The 18,248-nt window shown below is 48.1% G+C and overlaps 1 protein-coding gene across 1 annotated transcript in view; it reads right to left on the bottom strand.

The window, feature by feature from the left end:
• Positions 1 to 249: 249 nt before the first annotated feature.
• LOC140366888 (amyloid-beta A4 precursor protein-binding family A member 1-like) overlaps positions 250 to 18,248 on the bottom strand; it is a 38,462-nt gene continuing 20,463 nt past the window's right edge. Inside the window, exons 6-17 of the mRNA XM_072453087.1 lie at positions 17,004 to 17,221; positions 16,132 to 16,311; positions 15,106 to 15,145; positions 13,855 to 14,000; positions 12,596 to 12,628; positions 12,388 to 12,474; positions 10,892 to 11,089; positions 9,104 to 9,283; positions 6,945 to 7,157; positions 3,630 to 3,749; positions 1,555 to 1,695; positions 250 to 512 (exon numbers count right to left, since the gene is read on the bottom strand). Of these exons, the coding sequence (XP_072309188.1) occupies positions 441 to 512; positions 1,555 to 1,695; positions 3,630 to 3,749; positions 6,945 to 7,157; positions 9,104 to 9,283; positions 10,892 to 11,089; positions 12,388 to 12,474; positions 12,596 to 12,628; positions 13,855 to 14,000; positions 15,106 to 15,145; positions 16,132 to 16,311; positions 17,004 to 17,221 (1,628 nt within the window). The 3' untranslated portion in view covers positions 250 to 440. The remainder of the gene's footprint in view (positions 513 to 1,554; positions 1,696 to 3,629; positions 3,750 to 6,944; positions 7,158 to 9,103; positions 9,284 to 10,891; positions 11,090 to 12,387; positions 12,475 to 12,595; positions 12,629 to 13,854; positions 14,001 to 15,105; positions 15,146 to 16,131; positions 16,312 to 17,003; positions 17,222 to 18,248) is intronic.

The raw sequence follows: 18,248 nt of genomic DNA, 5'->3' as shown, positions 1-18,248 counted from the left end.
ATTTGACCTAATTTAACATAACGATTAAATATGTTAAATTATTTGGTGACTCCTCTTCAGTCCTGCTACACCGCGCCTCGCAACAGAAGAAGTATTTCAGAAGTGTCAGAGGGTAAACTGCACATGTGCAACACCCTAAACTACTGCACCACCGGCGAAGCACAAAAACAGGCCTTTTATGTGAAAGAGGCCCTGTACATCCGGGCCCCTCCAGAGCTGAACCCAAAGCCAAAATGACCTCCAGGACTCTTCATTTGTCGTATTTATTCTGCAGTGGATTTGTACATGCACGCCCCTGTGATATAGGTCCAAACTCAATACATTCAGAGTAGACAGCTAAAAGAGACACACACAAAAAGAGAAGGGCCCCTCAGATGTGAGACAGTGAGGCCCCGGGGCCCTCAGATCAGGCGAGTCTGTGTTTGTAAACGTGGGGCCCCTCAGATGTAGACGGGCTGCTCCTGTGCGGTCAACAGGCGGTACATGGCAGCGGGCATCGTCTTCATGTGGATCTGAGGACAAAGAGCGGCATCAGACACAGGAATACTGCCCCCTGCTGACGGGAGCTGACGGGAGCTGACGGGAGCACAGCTCCCAAAACACCACATATGAAAGCTCCCGCTGGGAGGGGAGAGGGGGAGGAGTACTATAATATTGTACTTCCCAGAGTCGTTTTCATACTCGTACTTTATATAATATAGTGCCTCAGTACTCTTTATTTGCGTCCCACTGTAGGGAGTTGTCACACATGTTAGAGCGCCCCCTGGAGCCTCGGTACAGACACTGGGTCTGGGTTAATTCTTCAGTCACGTGAGGATCAACTGACACTTTGACTCTTTTTCCATTAGTCCCGAGTGTTGGGCTCTGAGCTCGTGGCTCTGATTGTATTTCCATTACAACGAACGCTCACACAACGGTAACTATTGCCAATAAAGCAGAGCAAAGCGAACGGAATTATGGACAGAGAAAGGATAGAAAGACAGAATATTGAACAGGACAAAACTGTTCTCGACTCTGAACCTAAAGTTAATATGCCCAATCCACCAAACATCGCTTTTAGTCCAGTTTGAAGCGTTCTTTACAAAACTAAAACATTAAGCGAGTGTTTGTTTATAATTCACACGGGAAGAGTAAAGATGCAAATTTCAGCTACAGTAAACTCACTTCCTGTGCAGTTTATCCCAAACTTTCTGTGCATTAAAAGCTTTTATCTGCGCTGCATTTCAAAAATGATAAATACACAATTTGGACGCTCTGCTCGCTCTTTGTCGTTTCAAAGCGAGTGAAGCTGTACCGGGACAGTACCGGGGGTGTACGGGGCTGTACCGGGGCAGTACCGGGGCAGTACCGGGGGTGTACGGGGCTGTACCGGGGCAGTACCGGGGCAGTACCGGGGCAGTACCGGGGGTGTACCGGGGCAGTACCGGGGGTGTACCGGGGCAGTACCGGGGCAGTACCGGGGCAGTACCGGGGGTGTACCGGGGCAGTACCGGGGGTGTACCGGGGCAGTACCGGGGCAGTACCGGGGCAGCACCGGGGCAGCGCAGGCCTCACCTCTCCCATGGCGTTGGACAGGATCTGGACTATCTTCTCGTGGGGCGTGGCCACCACACTCTGACTGTTGATCTCGATGATGCGATGGCCCACACGGACTCCGCCCCTCTCTGCGATCCCGCCCCGCATCAGGCTGCAGATCTGAGACACACCACGGTCAGTGTGAGAGTCACAACATGCTCACGACACACACACATCACCTCTGTTTTCATGACATTTCAATCATCAATGTGGTATGTGATCATATTGAGAATTGTTCTCTAAACACATAAGAAAAGAGCTTTTATAACCAAGACAGGGGCATAATTATGTCAAAATGTCTAAGATAAAACTATAGCCTTAGATTTATTTAACTCTGAGATATTCAAAGAAATCTCCAAACTTGTCATATTAATCTCTCAGTTTAAAATCCTTTCAACTTCACGTCTTTGGACTTAAATAATGGCACCACTTTCTGAGGCTTTTTCCATTGGAAAAAAAAATAAAAAATCCTTTTTATTTGTGCCACAGAGAAAATGATGGACTTTGTGCCAGTTTTAGTTTCATGTGGATTGGCTCAGTCATTACAAAGATATGGAGCCTGTATCAGGAAACATGTCGTATCATGAGGTACAATTCCCAGCCCTAACAAATGGTAGATTAAATCTCTTCCATGTATTTAATTCTGGAAATGCATATTTTATGTTTCTAAATAACACCCCCCTCTTCTTGCTCACTTGGTTCAGTCCAAATGAGCCGTGCATTCGCCGCTGTTTAAACTCTCACGTCTCTGCAACAGTTTTAACGCCTGATGGAGGTTAAATGTGTGTTTTACTGTTTATGACACACAAAATAAGACGAGAGCACGAGAGGAGCAGGTGTTTCAGGTGCACGAGGAGCAGGTGTTTCAGGTGCACGAGGAGCAGGTGTTTCAGGTGCACGAGGAGCAGGTGTTTCAGGTGCACGAGGAGCAGGTGTTTCAGGTGCACGAGGAGCAGGTGTTTCAGGTGCAGGTGTTTCAGGTGCACGAGGAGCAGGTGTTTCAGGTGCACGAGGAGCAGGTGTTTCAGGTGCACGAGGAGCAGGTGTTTCAGGTGCACGAGGAGCAGGTGTTTCAGGTGCACGAGGAGCAGGTGTTTCAGGTGCACGAGGAGCAGGTGTTTCAGGTGCACGAGGAGCAGGTGTTTCAGGTGCACGAGGAGCAGGTGTTTCAGGTGCACGAGGAGCAGGTGTTTCAGGTGCACGAGGAGCAGGTGTTTCAGGTGCACGAGGAGCAGGTGTTTCAGGTGCACGAGGAGCAGGTGTTTCAGGTGCACGAGGAGCAGGTGTTTCAGGTGCACGAGGAGCAGGTGTTTCAGGTGCACGAGGAGCAGGTGTTTCAGGTGCACGAGGAGCAGGTGTTTCAGGTGCACGAGGAGCAGGTGTTTCAGGTGCACGAGGAGCAGGTGTTTCAGGTGCACGAGGAGCAGGTGTTTCAGGTGCACGAGGAGCAGGTGTTTCAGGTGCACGAGGAGCAGGTGTTTCAGGTGCACGAGGAGCAGGTGTTTCAGGTGCACGAGGAGCAGGTGTTTCAGGTGCACAAGGAGCAGGTGTTTCAGGTGCACAAGGTGCAGGTGTTTCAGGTGCACAAGGAGCAGGTGTTTCAGATGCACAAGGAGCAGGTGTTTCAGGTGCACAAGGAGCAGGTGTTTCAGGTGCGAAGCTGCAACACTGGTCTGAAATAGTGACGCTCGCTCCAGTTTGTGTCACTGATAGAAGTGAATTTGAGCCGTGTCAGTGTCAGGCTCTTTAGAAAAGGAAACGGCCTGTGTTAACTCGCAGATGGACACGAGGTGCGTTCAGGATAAGCTCGACCTGCGCAGGTCCAATCAGTGTCGATCGACTGTGGAGTTTCTAGTTTAACCCTATTGGTCTGCACGAGGCTGCTGGGAGATATTCTACGCTCTCATTGGACACTTTGGTGGCTCATCCAGACGAGACGCAGCTAAACTCACGCAGTGTTTCACAGGCGGTTCCTTTCATAAAGTGATGTTGGCGTGAACAACTTTATATTTGATAGGTGTTCAGTGTGAAGCAGAGCGCTGTAAAGGACTCACGATGCCGTTCTGCACGCTGAAGCCCAGCTGGTAGCGCAGGTCAGGTCTGCGGATCAGCACCATGGTAACGGGAGGACAGCGCACTATGTTCATCTTGATCCGGCACTGAGACTTCAGACCCTGCAACGACAACAGGAAATATTAGAACATTATGATGTCACAAAACAGTAAACCTGTGTTTTCTGAGGCTCAGAGGGAGAGGACTTACTGAACAGGAGTCATCAAAAGTGAGAATGAAGCTGAACGCGACACAAGGATGAACATGGATGAAGTTAGACTGCAGATTTACTACATTTAAGTGAACACAATTCTATTTAAGATTTTACTAAAAAATGGCCGAGCAGCAGATGTGACAAACATGGAGGTAATTCCACAACTGTTACCTAACAACCATAATGTAAGCCAAATATGGTCCATTTTACACCATCATTATTGTTAAAATGATTAAATAAAATACATGAATACATTTTATTTATTCATAGGAGATCTTCTACTGAAAGTGTTTTTCAGACTTCCTATAAGTGATCTGTTCTTCTGTATCTACCTCTGTATCTACCTGCGTTGCACCAATGAAATTTCCCCATGTGGGACAATAAAGGAATGTCTTATCTTATGAAACAGCATCTTTATATTCTTAACTGAAAGTATTTATCAGGGCTGTCAAACTCATTTTGGGCCGCGGGCCGAATTCTGATGCTCAGGCCGAACATAAAGTCAAAAACATTTAAAACATTTTTTTTACAAAGAAATAGCTTTATATTGCCTAGTAGTAGTTCTATGTGGACAATGTTGCACAAATCTGCAGCAGGTGAAAGACTGAGTCCATTTTCATGCAGCAGCAGGAACATGGATGTGTGATATGTTAGATATGATCTGTAGATATGATATGTATGAATATATGAACTGACTATTTTTATAGTTTGAGCTTGTATTAGTGACAGATTATTCATGTAATGAGGTCATGGTGTTTGTATCACGGTCACATTAGTGTGAACGCAGTGTCACGGTCACATTAGTGTGGACCCAGTGTCACGGTCACATTAGTGTGGACCCAGTGTCACGGTCACATTAGTGTGGACGCAGTTTCACGGTCACATTAGTGTGGACGCAGTGTCACGGTCACATTAGTGTGGACGCAGTGTTTCGGTCACATTAGTGTGGACCCAGTGTCACGGTCACATTAGTGTGGACGCAGTGTCACGGTCACATTAGTGTGGACCCAGTGTCACGGTCACATTAGTGTGGACGCAGTGTCACGGTCACATTAGTGTGGACCCAGTGTCACGTTCACATTAGCGTGGACGCAGTGTCACGGTCACATTAGTGTGGACGCAGTGTCACGGTCACATTAGTGTGGACGCAGTGTCACGGTCACATTAGTGTGGACCCAGTGTCATGTTCACATTAGTGTGGACGCAGTTTCACGGTCACATTAGTGTGGACGCAGTGTCACGGTCACAGTGTGGACGCAGTGTCACGGTCACATTAGTGTGGACGCAGTGTTTCGGTCACATTAGTGTGGACCCAGTGTCACGGTCACATTAGTGTGGACGCAGTGTCACGGTCACATTAGTGTGGACCCAGTGTCACGGTCACATTAGTGTGGACGCAGTTTCACGGTCACATTAGTGTGGACGCAGTGTCACGGTCACATTAGTGTGGACGCAGTTTCACGGTCACATTAGTGTGGACCCAGTGTCACGGTCACATTAGTGTGGACGCAGTGTCACGGTCACATTAGTGTGGACGCAGTGTCACGGTCACATTAGTGTGAACGCAGTTTGATGGTCACATTAGTGTGGACGCAGTGTCACGGTCACATTAGTGTGGACCCAGTGTCACGTTCACATTAGTGTGGACGCAGTTTCACGGTCACATTAGTGTGGACGCAGTGTCACGGTCACATTAGTGTGGACCCAGTGTCATGTTCACATTAGTGTGGACGCAGTTTCACGGTCACATTAGTGTGGACGCAGTGTCACGGTCACATTAGTGTGGACGCAGTGTCACGGTCACATTAGTGTGGACGCAGTGTCACGGTCACATTAGTGTGGACCCAGTGTCACGGTCACATTAGTGTGGACGCAGTGTCACGGTCACATTAGTGTGGACCCAGTGTCACGGTCACATTAGTGTGGACGCAGTTTCACGGTCACATTAGTGTGGACGCAGTGTCACGGTCACATTAGTGTGGACGCAGTGTCACGGTCACATTAGTGTGGACCCAGTGTCACGGTCACATTAGTGTGGACGCAGTTTCACGGTCACATTAGTGTGGACGCAGTGTCACGGTCACATTAGTGTGGACCCAGTGTCATGTTCACATTAGTGTGGACGCAGTTTCACGGTCACATTAGTGTGGACCCAGTGTCACGGTCACATTAGTGTGGACCCAGTGTCACGGTCACATTAGTGTGGACGCAGTTTCACGGTCACATTAGTGTGGACGCAGTGTCACGGTCACATTAGTGTGGACGCAGTGTCACGGTCACATTAGTGTGGACGCAGTGTCACGGTCACATTAGTGTGGACGCAGTGTCACGGTCACATTAGTGTGGACGCAGTGTCACGGTCACATTAGTGTGGACGCGCTGTCCCGGTCACATTAGTGTGGACGCGCTGTCACGGTCACATTAGTGTGGACGCAGTGTCACGGTCACATTAGTGTGGACGCTGTTTCACGGTCACATTAGTGTGGACGCAGTTTCACGGTCACATTAGTGTGGACGCAGTTTCACGGTCACATTAGTGTGGACGCAGTTTCACGGTCACATTAGTGTGGACGCTGTTTCACGGTCACATTAGTGTGGACGCTGTTTCACGGTCACATTAGTGTGGACGCAGTTTCACGGTCACATTAGTGTGGACGCAGTGTCACGGTCACATTAGTGTGGACACAGTCATGTTCATACTTATGTATTTGACATGGTATTTGGCCGTGGAGGTTCGGCATTTTCCAGACCACGGCTCGGCAGCCAATCAGAGCCAAGCACACAAACTTTGTCGACCAATCGTGGGACCTGAACGTGGGAGGGGCGGCTGCTGCAAAGGATTGTGGGACTTAGTAGTTCTAGCAATACAAACACTATACATCTATCGTAAATTAATAAATATGAATTTGAAATGTTTGGTGGTTGGATTAAAACTAGTTTAAGTGTTTCCTGCTCGGAACCTTCAGATGACTCAGCACTACTACCTCTTTTTTGGGGTGATTTTTCATCACAAACTGCCTCATCTGATATAAACATATTTACTGGTCCTACCCCACCAAATGAAGTAATAAGGACAGAAACATGCAGGTAAGTCCTCCCTCACCTTGATGATGCTCTGGCAGGTGCTGAGGGGCAGGCCCACCAGGCTGGTCCCGTTAACGGTCATGATCTGGTCTCCGATGTTGAGGCGTCCGGACTTCTCGGCGGGCCCTGAATGCATCATGCTGGCGATGATGACTGTGGGCAGGATGGAGCCCCAGCCGGACTCCACGATGACCACGCCCAGGACCTCGCCCTTCTGCTTCTCGATGTAAACCTGCACGGGACAATAACCCTGAGGTCAGCCTTTAATGGGACCGTGTGCTCGGAAAAACATACAAGGAGCAGTAAGAGACGCTTTCAAACCCGATTATGTGGAGTGGAGATTAAAGACTATTGTGTTTGTCCTGTAAAACTTAAAACAAGATTTTGCCTTCGTGAAAAATGCATCGTAGCTGTAATAATTTCCTTTATAAGATACAAATACTGTAAAATACAATAGTAAATGTGTTTAAACCAGGCTCATATTTGGTGATATGAATCCCAGTTTCTCCATTGAAATCACAGGATGTTTAATCTTTGATCTTCTGCTGGTTTGAGAGTCACTCATGATCATTTCACTTTTGGGTTTGAAATCCTCCAAACACACTGTATGCACAGGCAGGATCACATGGTCATGGGGGGTTTGGGGGATTTCAGATGAGGTTTTGATACAGTCAGCTGGTCCGGCTTGTATGAAATGTGGTGTATTAAAGGAGCTGTATCTGATTTTTACCGTCTTAAAAATGTGAAAAACATTTGAAACTCTTGAAAACAGTCCCACAATGAGTTTGTACTGTCGACACTTTTCACATGTCTAGAGCAGGGTTTACCTTCACGGCACAAACATTAGCATGCTAACAGGGCACTTCCTGCTTCTTGAATCAATAATAAGATGCAGACGGCACACAGCGGTCTCATTTTGACCCTAAGAGCTCGGATATTGGGATTGAATTAAAATATTCAACTTCTCCGTCCATGGCTCCTGTGTCGCCAGTATCAATATTGTGCTGTATTTTGGGGCACAATTATAACATTTTAATAACGTGTATCTCCCGCCGCTCAGTTAACGCCGCTTGTTTTCATTAAAGGGGTGTGGCCGTAGCGCAAGCCCAAACGTGCCCGGATGACTGGAATGATCTATTGGAGATCACTTTCTGAGATTACAACAGAAAGTGTGTCTATGATTATAATTCTACTGGAACTCCAAAAGATCCTTTGACATTTGACTTTCAAAGTCAAATGTTGTTGTTTTTTTTGCATTCTTCATACATTCTTGATGTTTCCATGACCCGAGGGACCGTGTAGAACATTCACACTGTTTGAGAGCAAATGTCTGTGTGTGTGTGTGTCTGTGTGTGTGTGTGTGTGTGTGTGTGTGTGTGTGTGTGTCTGTGTGTGTGTCTGTGTGTCTGTGTGTCTGTGTGTGTCTGTGTCTGTGTGTCTGTGTGTGTGTGTCTGTCTGTGTGTGTGTGTCTGTCTGTGTTTGTCTGTGTGTGTGTGTCTGTGTGTCTGTGTGTGTGTGTCTGTGTGTGTGTGTGTGTGTGTGTGTGTGTCTGTGTCTGTGTGTGTGTCTGTGTGTGTCTGTGTGTGTGTGTCTGTGTGTGTCTGTGTGTGTGTGTGTGTGTGTGTGTGTGTCTGTGTGTGTGTCTGTGTGTGTGTCTGTGTGTGTGTGTCTGTGTGTGTGTGTCTGTGTGTGTGTGTCTGTGTGTGTGTCTGTGTGTGTGTGTCTGTGTGTGTGTGTCTGTGTGTGTGTGTCTGTGTGTGTGTGTCTGTGTGTGTCTGTGTGTGTGTCTGTGTCTGTGTGTGTGTGTCTGTGTCTGTGTGTGTGTGTCTGTGTGTGTGTGTGTGTGTGTGTCTGTGTGTGTCTGTGTGTGTGTGTCTGTGTGTGTCTGTGTGTGTGTGTGTCTGTGTGTGTGTCTGTGTGTGTCTGTGTCTGTGTGTGTGTGTGTCTGTGTGTGTGTGTGTGTGTCTGTGTGTGTCTGTGTGTGTCTGTGTGTGTGTGTGTGTCTGTGTGTGTGTCTGTGTGTGTGTCTGTGTGTGTGTGTGTGTCTGTGTGTGTGTCTGTGTGTGTGTCTGTGTGTGTGTGTCTGTGTGTGTGTGTGTGTCTGTGTGTGTGTGTGTGTGTGTGTGTGTGTGTCTGTGTGTGTGTGTCTGTGTCTGTGTGTGTGTCTCTCCACTCACGTCGCGGCAGTTCTCGGACTTGGAGAAGTGGATGAGGTCCTCGTTGTACATGTCCTGAGTGCTGAGCAGGTCGCTGTACTCGCGCTGGCTCAGGTCCTCGGGGTCGATGCCGTTGGCCCTGAGGAACTCCTGGTAGGCCACACTGAAGGACTGACCGATGGACTGTGCGATCAGCTGGGCCTGCTCGACCGCACAAGGACACATTCTGCTCACATTTCAAAACCTAACACTACGCAACTGTTTCCTGATTAATATCACTAGATTTTCATACTTTTCCTTCTACGTAAGCCAAGTTTCCACTAGGACGCTTTTGGAATGGTTCTTTTAATGGTGAAGTGCATGCTCAGGGCCTGGCATCCCAAACACAAAGGTTTTTGGAGAAAATTCAATCTAAATCGTACCTGAAATATACTTTTGAAACACATTTAGAAAATAGAGTAAACGCAGTATAGTTTCCAGTTTAAGGGCCCTTTATGTCATGCCCTTTATGTCATGCCCTTTATCTCATGCCCTTTATGTCATGAATTGGGTTTGGATCATGTCATTGTACAAAACCAGATTTATATTTAACAATTTTTTTTTATTTTTTTATCAAACCTTTTTGTTTTAATGTCACACAAATGAACTCATAATGTGCATTTATTGACAATTGGCTCTAGTTTTTTTTTCCGTTTTTAAAATCATGATTTCTGTCTGTATTTGTTCTCGTCACTGTTTTAGATGGCTACTGACCTTATTCCCACTTTTGTCTCTCTTTACCACGGATCAGCTGTTGTATTTGCACTTCCCGTTGAGCGTTCACTTAAGTGGGGAATGAGGGAGAAGTCTCACATGCTATAAAGTTGATTGATTTGTGTGAAGTTTCCATTTTACTTAACAATATCTAGTTCTTGTTTTTGCTTTATTCTAGTTGGAGCTTGTGAAGCTTGACCTCATCACCACGTCACACATTTATTTTGGAAAAACTTTTATGTTCACTTTAAATGTATAGAAAAGACAATTCAAATGTATCAAAGGTTTACTTGGTAACTTTGATGAACACATTGTAAATTGTGGCCATTTTATAAAGTTAAAGGTACGGTACCCTTTATAATGCAATTTTGAATTGAAAAATATACCGTTTCAACATTTTTGATGGCCAACATGCACCGGTTTTATAGAATGAATAATTGGGTCTTGAAGCGAGCGTCGTACTTCGATAAACAGGAAACGGCTGATGCTAACGTGTGCTAGCTTTATTTGCTACTTATTCAAAAGAGTATCTCCTTTCAAAACTAGTTTTTGTGTCGATTAATATGTGATTGTTCAATACTTTTGACAAAATAATTTTTAGTAGTTTTAAAAAAGGCCGTGGCTGCAGAGCCGCGGCGCGGTCAAATGGCCCAGCAGTTTCAGGAACCGCGGCACTGCCATATGGCCTCATGGCTAACCCTAACCCTGACCCTGACCTTAACCTAACCCTGACCCTAACCTAACTCTGACCCTAACCTTAACCTAACCTTAACCTAACCGAACTCTGACCCTGACCCTAACCTAACCCTGACCTTAACCCGGCGCGGTCTAAAACGGCACGGTCAAATAGCGCAGCAGTTTCAGGAGCCGCGGCACAAAATAACATGGCAGTTTCGACACTCCCTTTAAAAATATTGACATTCTCATAATTTTCATTTAAATAAACCAGTTTGACTTTAACCTAGCGGAAACCAGCGCTCAATCAAACGTCAGCAAGTACTAGTCCAAACTAAGTGAAGGCCCTAAACCACCTCCACCCAGACAGGCCGGACTCACGTCCTCGGATTCAAAGACGTGGCAGATCATCTTGTAGACCCTCTGGTGGTCCGGGCTGTGGCTCTGCTCCTCGCTGGGCTCCTGCTGGTCCTGCGCAGACCTGGAGCGGACCATCTTACCCCGGGCCATGAGCACCACCATGTTCCCGATGTCTGCGATGTAGGAGATGGTGCGGAGCGGCAGGTCCATCAGGCTCTCCTGTGACCACACCAAACACCACCGGGAGACAGCGTAAGAGAACGAGAGGGATGCTTTACATGCCTGTTACAATAAATACATACGGGAATCATGAAGGAGATGACTGAACCCTGCTGAACACTTTAGATTCCATGTGGAACATAACGTGATTGTAATGAAGAAAATGGGATTAACCTCAGAATATGACGATATAGGAACAATCCATCTGGTTTTGTCAAAGTAAAAGCATTGAGAACACACATCGGAGCCTGCTTTAAACATTTACTGCATTTGTTTATTTAAAAAGGAGATTATAAAAGACAATTTTAGGTTTTACTAGAAAATACTACGCAGCCCACAATAGTTTTTCATTAAAATATGTTTGGATACAATTTTGACAATGGAATTTTGTATTTTTTTCTGTTCTTTGTAACAGAAAAGCAAACTAACTGACATTTCCACCCTTCGAATTCAACGACTTTAGATTAGCTGAGACTTTAGAACCAATAGCTCTGATGTCATCTTTGAATATGACAGCAGCAATCAACTGGACCATTTTTGAAAATGTTTTGTCCTCACAGTATAAACGAGTGATTGTCCTGCCAAACTCATCATCATCAGACCAATCGAAACGGCTGAAACAGATCATGTGATGTTATGTGATGTTGGTTTGAAGTGAGTTTCTGTCATGTCACATTCATGTGTGGCCCATTTTACTTGATGGCCCACTTGACCTGACTTCACTGTCCATGGCTCATGTTCAGCTCCTTCTCCTTCAGAACTCCAGCCTCACTGAGCTGCAGAGGCCAAACTAGCTCTGATTCGTGATTGGTGCAGGAGCTGGGCTTTAGGTACAGACCATTCAGATCAGAGAGAGGTCAAAACACAGGTTTAAACACACTGGATTTCACCTTTGAAACTGGCAACGCAAATGAGAGACTCATGAGGTTCAGTCTGTTTGTGATTGGAGAATTGTCCACATCAAACACCAATTTATAACATCAACAACTTGTAATCAAGAATAAATCCTCATTACAATTCTCAGTAAAAGCTGTATTTGATAAAGCTCGTATCTGAGGACACACAGAGGTCATGGTTATATGCACTGTTCCCTCTAAGCTGTGCATCTGCGCAGCTGCACACTGCTCGCACATACTCGGCGCACAAGAAAATCTATGAAGCGCAGAAAATAAAATTCACCATAAACTTATTAATTACATGATTTACATAAGGCTTCTTTAATCCACAAATGCAGTAAACAGCACTTTTCTGTCTGGAACTGGCTCTAGAATCCACAATGTCGAACACTGTGAGCTCACCTGAGTGTCTGCATTCAGGACCTTAATCCTCTGAGTGGACATGAACAGGTCCACCTCCACAGTGGACACGGAGTCTCCGACTGCGCCCTGCACACACACGCACACATGCACACACACACACACACGGTTCATACACACGTTCATTATAACTATGTACAGAATGTGCTTGATCCACTTGTTTATCACTTGAAGCACAAAGTGAAAGCACCTTCTTCCTGTTCTTGGCCTGTTTCTGTGCCGCCTGTGGAGAGAACACACAGTCAGTCCAGCAGTGTCTCCTGTCCCACTGTCCCCCTGCGTCCCCCTGTATCCCCTTGCGTCCTTCTGTATCCCCCTGCGTCCCTCTGTATCTCCCTGCGTCCCCCTCTACACCCCTCTATCCCCCTGCGTCCCTCTGTATGCCCTTGCGTCCCTCTGCATCCCCCTGCGTCCCTCTGTATGCCCTTGCGTCCCTCTGCATCCCCCTGCGTCCCTCTGTATGCCCTTGCGTCCCTCTGCATCCCTCTGCATCCCTCTGCGTCCCTCTATATCCCTCTGCATCCCTCTATATCCCTCTGCATCCCTCTGCATCCCTCTATATCCCTCTGCGTCCCTCTGCATCCCTCTATATCCCTCTGCGTCCCTCTGCATCCCTCTATATCCCTCTGCGTCCCTCTGCATCCCTCTATATCCCTCTGCGTCCCTCTGCATCCCTCTATATCCCTCTGCGTCCCTCTGCATCCCTCTATATCCCTCTGCGTCCCTCTGCATCCCTCTATATCCCTCTGCATCCCTCTATATCCCTCTGCATCCCTCTATATCCCTCTGCGTCCCTCTGCATCCCTCTATATCCCTCTGCGTCCCTCTGCATCCCTCTATATCCCTCTGCGTCCCTCTGCATCCCTCTGCATCCCTCTATATCCCTCTGCATCCCTCTATATCCCTCTGCATCCCTCTATATCCCTCTGCATCCGTCTGCATCCCTCTATATCCCTCTGCGTCCCTCTGCATCCCTCTATATCCCTCTGCATCCCTCTGCGTCCCTCTATATCCCTCTGCATCCCTCTATATCCCTCTGCGTCCCTCTGCGTCCCTCTGCATCCCTCTATATCCCTCTGCATCCCTCTGCGTCCCTCTATATCCCTCTGCATCCCTCTATATCCCTCTGCGTCCCTCTGCATCCCTCTGCGTCCCTCTGCATCCCTCTATATCCCTCTGCGTCCCTCTGCATCCCTCTGCGTCCCTCTGCATCCCTCTATATCCCTCTGCGTCCCTCTGCATCCCTCTGCATCCCTCTGTGTCCCTCTGCATCCCTCTGTGTCCCTCTGTGTCCCTCTGTGTCCCCCTGAACATGAGACACACTATGACATTGACAGAACTGTTCCAAAGGGCCCTAAAGGGTTCTCTTCCCTCTGTGTCAGGCTCTCCCACAGACTGTACCCTGTCGCTGTGAGCTGTGGTGCGGGTGAGGTGTGAGGAGTATCTGACCCGCACTCGGCTCATGGCCTCCTGGGCCTGCTGCATGCGGGCGCTCTTGGAGGGCGTGCGCTCTGACAGCAGATGGGTGCAGCCCAGGTACGTGGCTGCAAAGATGATGCCGTCGATCAGGTCGTCAGGGTCACAGGGCCCTGGCACTGACACACACAGCGCGGGGTTAGCATGGGGTTAGCATGGGGTTAGCACAGGGATAGCATTGTTTAGCACGGGATTAGCGCAGGGTTAGCATTGTTTAGCACAGGGTTAGCATTGTTTAGCGCAGGGTTAGCATTGTTTGGCACGGGGTCAGCATTGTTTAGCGCGGGGTCAGCGCAGGGTTAGCATGGGGTTAGCACGGGGTTAGCACAGGGTTAGCACGGGGTTAGCGCAGGGTTAGCATGGGGTTAGCACGGGGTTAATACAGCCCTGGACACTTGGATTCAAAGTCAATGAAGCAAAGAGAAATCAAGACATTTTAATGGAAAACTAAGATATTATCCTACTCTGCGTAAGCCACGCCCATTGGGCGGAGCCTCCAGATAATAACCTGCCCTGTTTATCTATTTGTTTGCACTTTTTAAAGTTTCCCCTTAAACGAATCTTCTTGGTTCCCATAACAGTGCTGCAATGGGCCATAGAAATCCTATTGCTAGTTGACTGCAGTTCCCTCATCACTGATTCTAGAGCTGCAGATTGAGAATGACTCTTGGCTCGAAACAACTGAATCTTGTGTTGACAGAGACAAGAGCGTCACATCTGAGAGGACGCGGTTCTACGGAGCTAAACTCAGCACATGTGTCCGTGGCATTAAGTCATTTCAATATTAGCGTCAGTGGTGGAAAGTAACATGTACTAAAGTAAAAGTACTGTACTTAAGTACATTTTCAGTCGTCTGTACATTTACTTAAGTTATTTTTACAGTGGAAACTTTTACTTCACTACTTTTGAGAGCAGCAATCTGTACTTTCAAACTAGACTGAAAGCTTGAGGTTTTTTTTAGCACATTCTTTGTGACATTCTGCAAAAAGTTTTGAGTTCAAGTTCTGACTTTCAGCAACAAACAACAAAATGTAAAGTAACAGCTGCGTTTGACTCTTTACAACTCTAAGTAAACAGGTACAATTGTTTATGTGCTACTTTTATGTAGCTTTTACGCCCTGAGACAAACTGAGCACTTCTTCCGCCGCAGATGATCGTTTCTGTCCCTTACCTGCTCTAAATATAGTGTTTTATAGAGTTATTATAATTCTCTATCAGTCTTACCATCAACAAAGGTGGGAAACGAGGGCAGAGACTGTGGCATCTGAAACACAAAGACAAGTATCAGCTCATATGATCCATTCACACTGCAGGGGAATCAAAGTCTCACTTTTATAGACCTCAATCATCAATAAATGAAAGATTTGTCTTCATATTTTCATAATACATATTTTCAAAATTTTATAAATACAGCATAGGTGTAAAAATTGCCATAATTGCGCATATTTAAGACAAATAAATCTGAAAAATGATCATGTCTTGCTTCATATTAGACACAGCCTGGATTTTTTGAAATCTGATTTCATATTTGATTACTTACTGAAAATGGGCATAAACATTTACATTTTGCCTCATATTTTGGAGTTAAAATATGAACAAATCAGGCTTAGAATTAGATATCAACAAATCCTTCTATACGTTTAGTCAAAACAAAGTTTGTACAGTTTGGTGTGTGTAAAGTGCAGCACTCTTTCCTTTTGGTCTGAAAATGTGAGCAGTTAATTCATTTTTAGGACTGCTATTGAGATCTTTGGTCTTTAAATCTATGGAGGAAAAGGTCAATCCAAAATCATCTAAATCTTCACGTAACTGTGGTTCTATGAGATGTATTTATTTAATAGAGTTTCACAGCCCGGAATTTGAATGAAGTTGAAACACAGAGATCTAAGCAGCATGAAGTGAATCCCATTGAATTGAATGGAAACTGCACAATTAGGCTCCTCCCACCTTCTCCTTGAATCCAGCAGTCATGTACTTTCATCGTTATAGGGCCGTATAAATGCACTTTTTTCACATAATCCATATTCCAGGCACTAAATATACAGTCTACAAATGAAAGGTCAATTTGGGATCAGTGCATTTGAAGTCAGACTGTTATTCTCTGCCTGATTTATAAAAGAAACAAGATGGCTGAGTTGTGTTGGCTCTCCTTGCTGAGGCTGTGCTGTATTTGCAGGCCCGTGCGTTGTTTCCCTCACAAGAGTACGTCACACACATTTGAGTGTTCTCCCTGTGCCGGGTCGTCCTCACCTCCAGTGGCTGTGGCTGGGCTGCGGCCGCCCTCTGCTGGCCTGGGTTTGGGGGGTAGCTCTGTCTCTGGGTGTCTCTCTGTGTGTGGGGGTACGTCCTGGAGGCCTCCGCTCGCATGGGGCTGACGGGGTCTTGGACCGAGGAGGAGTACAGGGAGTCACACGGAGAGCCTGGGGACACCTACACACACAAACACACACAAACACACACATTAGATCGAGTGTGGTCCCTCAGTCGTTCTACAGCAGAAGAAACATTCTGTCAACTGGACAAACGTTTTAAGAGTTTCAGCTCTGGTCCAAGCAGCTCCTTTAGTTCCTCTGAAAATGAACTGTTGAGTCACTGCTTCATATCTGTGTGATGGGAGGAGCTATCTGTGTGATGGGAGGAGCTATCTGTGTGATGGGAGGAGCTATCTGTGTGATGGGAGGAGCTATCTGTGTGATGGGAGGAGCTATCTGTGTGATGGGAGGAGCTATCTGTGTGATGGGAGGAGCTATCTGTGTGATGGGAGGAGCTAGCTGTGTGATGGGAGGAGCTAGCTGTGTGATGGGAGGAGCTATCTGTGTGATGGGAGGAGCTATCTGTGTGATGGGAGGAGCTATCTGTGTGATGGGAGGAGCTATCTGTGTGATGGGAGGAGCTATCTGTGTGATGGGAGGAGCTATCTGTGTGATGGGAGGAGCTATCTGTGTGATGGGAGGAGCTATCTGTGTGATGGGAGGAGCTAGCTGTGTGATGGGAGGAGCTATCTGTGATGGGAGGAGCTATCTGTGTGATGGGAGGAGCTAGCTGTGTGATGGGAGGAGCTAGCTGTGTGATGGGAGGAGCTAGCTGTGTGATGGGAGGAGCTATCTGGAACAGTACTGTACCTGTCCCACGCTGCCGGCCTCCTCTGTGGGGCTGCTCTCCTGCCTCATGACCCACACAGGCTCCACGGGCTGGTCCGGGGTGTAAGGGGAGCGCACGGCCCGGGTCTTCACCTCCTCAATGGCCTCCTTGATGCCCCTGATGGCCAGGCTGATGGCATCTCCCTTTGGCCCCGTGTCGCCTGGGGTCCTGTCCTCGGGAGGGTCCCCCAGGGAAACTCCTGGAGTAAAGAGTATTTAATATGATTTATTGTAGAGTTAAACAACATATTATAAAGGCCTATTGCCTGAGAGGCCTGGATATATACAGTATATATGTATCTATGTACTTAATACATATACATCTGACAGATATACACTACGAAACCCTTTTCTCAGCAATGTGTTCATATTAAATCAAACATTTTAGTAGTTGCTCATTATTGTGTCCCGTGTGTGTTCAGCACATGTGGGTTACACACCTCTAACTGACCCCAACCCTGATTAAAACACATAAGCTGCAACAGGGTTTCACGTGAGAACACTCGTCTGATGACGCACGGCCCCCAGACCCGCACGGCCCTCAGACCCGCACGGCCCCCAGACCCGCACGGCCCTCAGACCCGCACGGCCCTCAGACCCGCACGGCCCCCAGACCGGCACGGCCCCCAGACCCGCACGGCCCCCAGACCGGCACGGCCCCCAGACCGGCACGGCCCCCAGACCCGCACGGCCCTCAGACCCGCACGGCCACCTGACCCGCACGGTCCTCAGACCCGCACGGCCACCAGACCCGCACGGCCCCCAGACCCGCACGGCCACCAGACCCGCACGGCCACCAGACCCGCACGGCCCCCAGACCCGCACGGCCCTCAGACCCGCACGGCCACCAGACCCACACGGCCACCAGACCCCCACGGCCCCCAGACCCGCACGGCCCTCAGACCCGCACGGCCACCAGACCCCCAAGGCCACCTGACCCGCACGGCCCTCAGACCCGCACGGCCACCAGACCCGCACGGCCACCAGACCCGCACGGCCACCAGACCCCCGCGGCCCCCAGACCCGCACGGCCAACAGACTCGCACGGCCCTCAGGCCCCCAGACCCACACGGCCCCCAGACCCGCACGGCCCCCAGACCCGCACGGCCCTCAGACCCGCACGGCCACCAGACCCGCACGGCCCCCAGACCCACACGGCCCCCAGACCCAAACGGCCACCAGACCCCCACGGCCCCCAGACCCGCACGGCCCCCAGACCCGCACGGC

This window comes from Eucyclogobius newberryi, unplaced genomic scaffold (genome assembly GCF_026437365.1).
Source record: "Eucyclogobius newberryi isolate DKJ021-1_F unplaced genomic scaffold, fEucNew1.0.hap1 SCAF_2, whole genome shotgun sequence".
Classification (NCBI taxonomy): Eukaryota; Metazoa; Chordata; class Actinopteri; order Gobiiformes; family Gobiidae; genus Eucyclogobius; species Eucyclogobius newberryi.
This window is presented reverse-complemented; position numbering and strand designations above follow the sequence as displayed.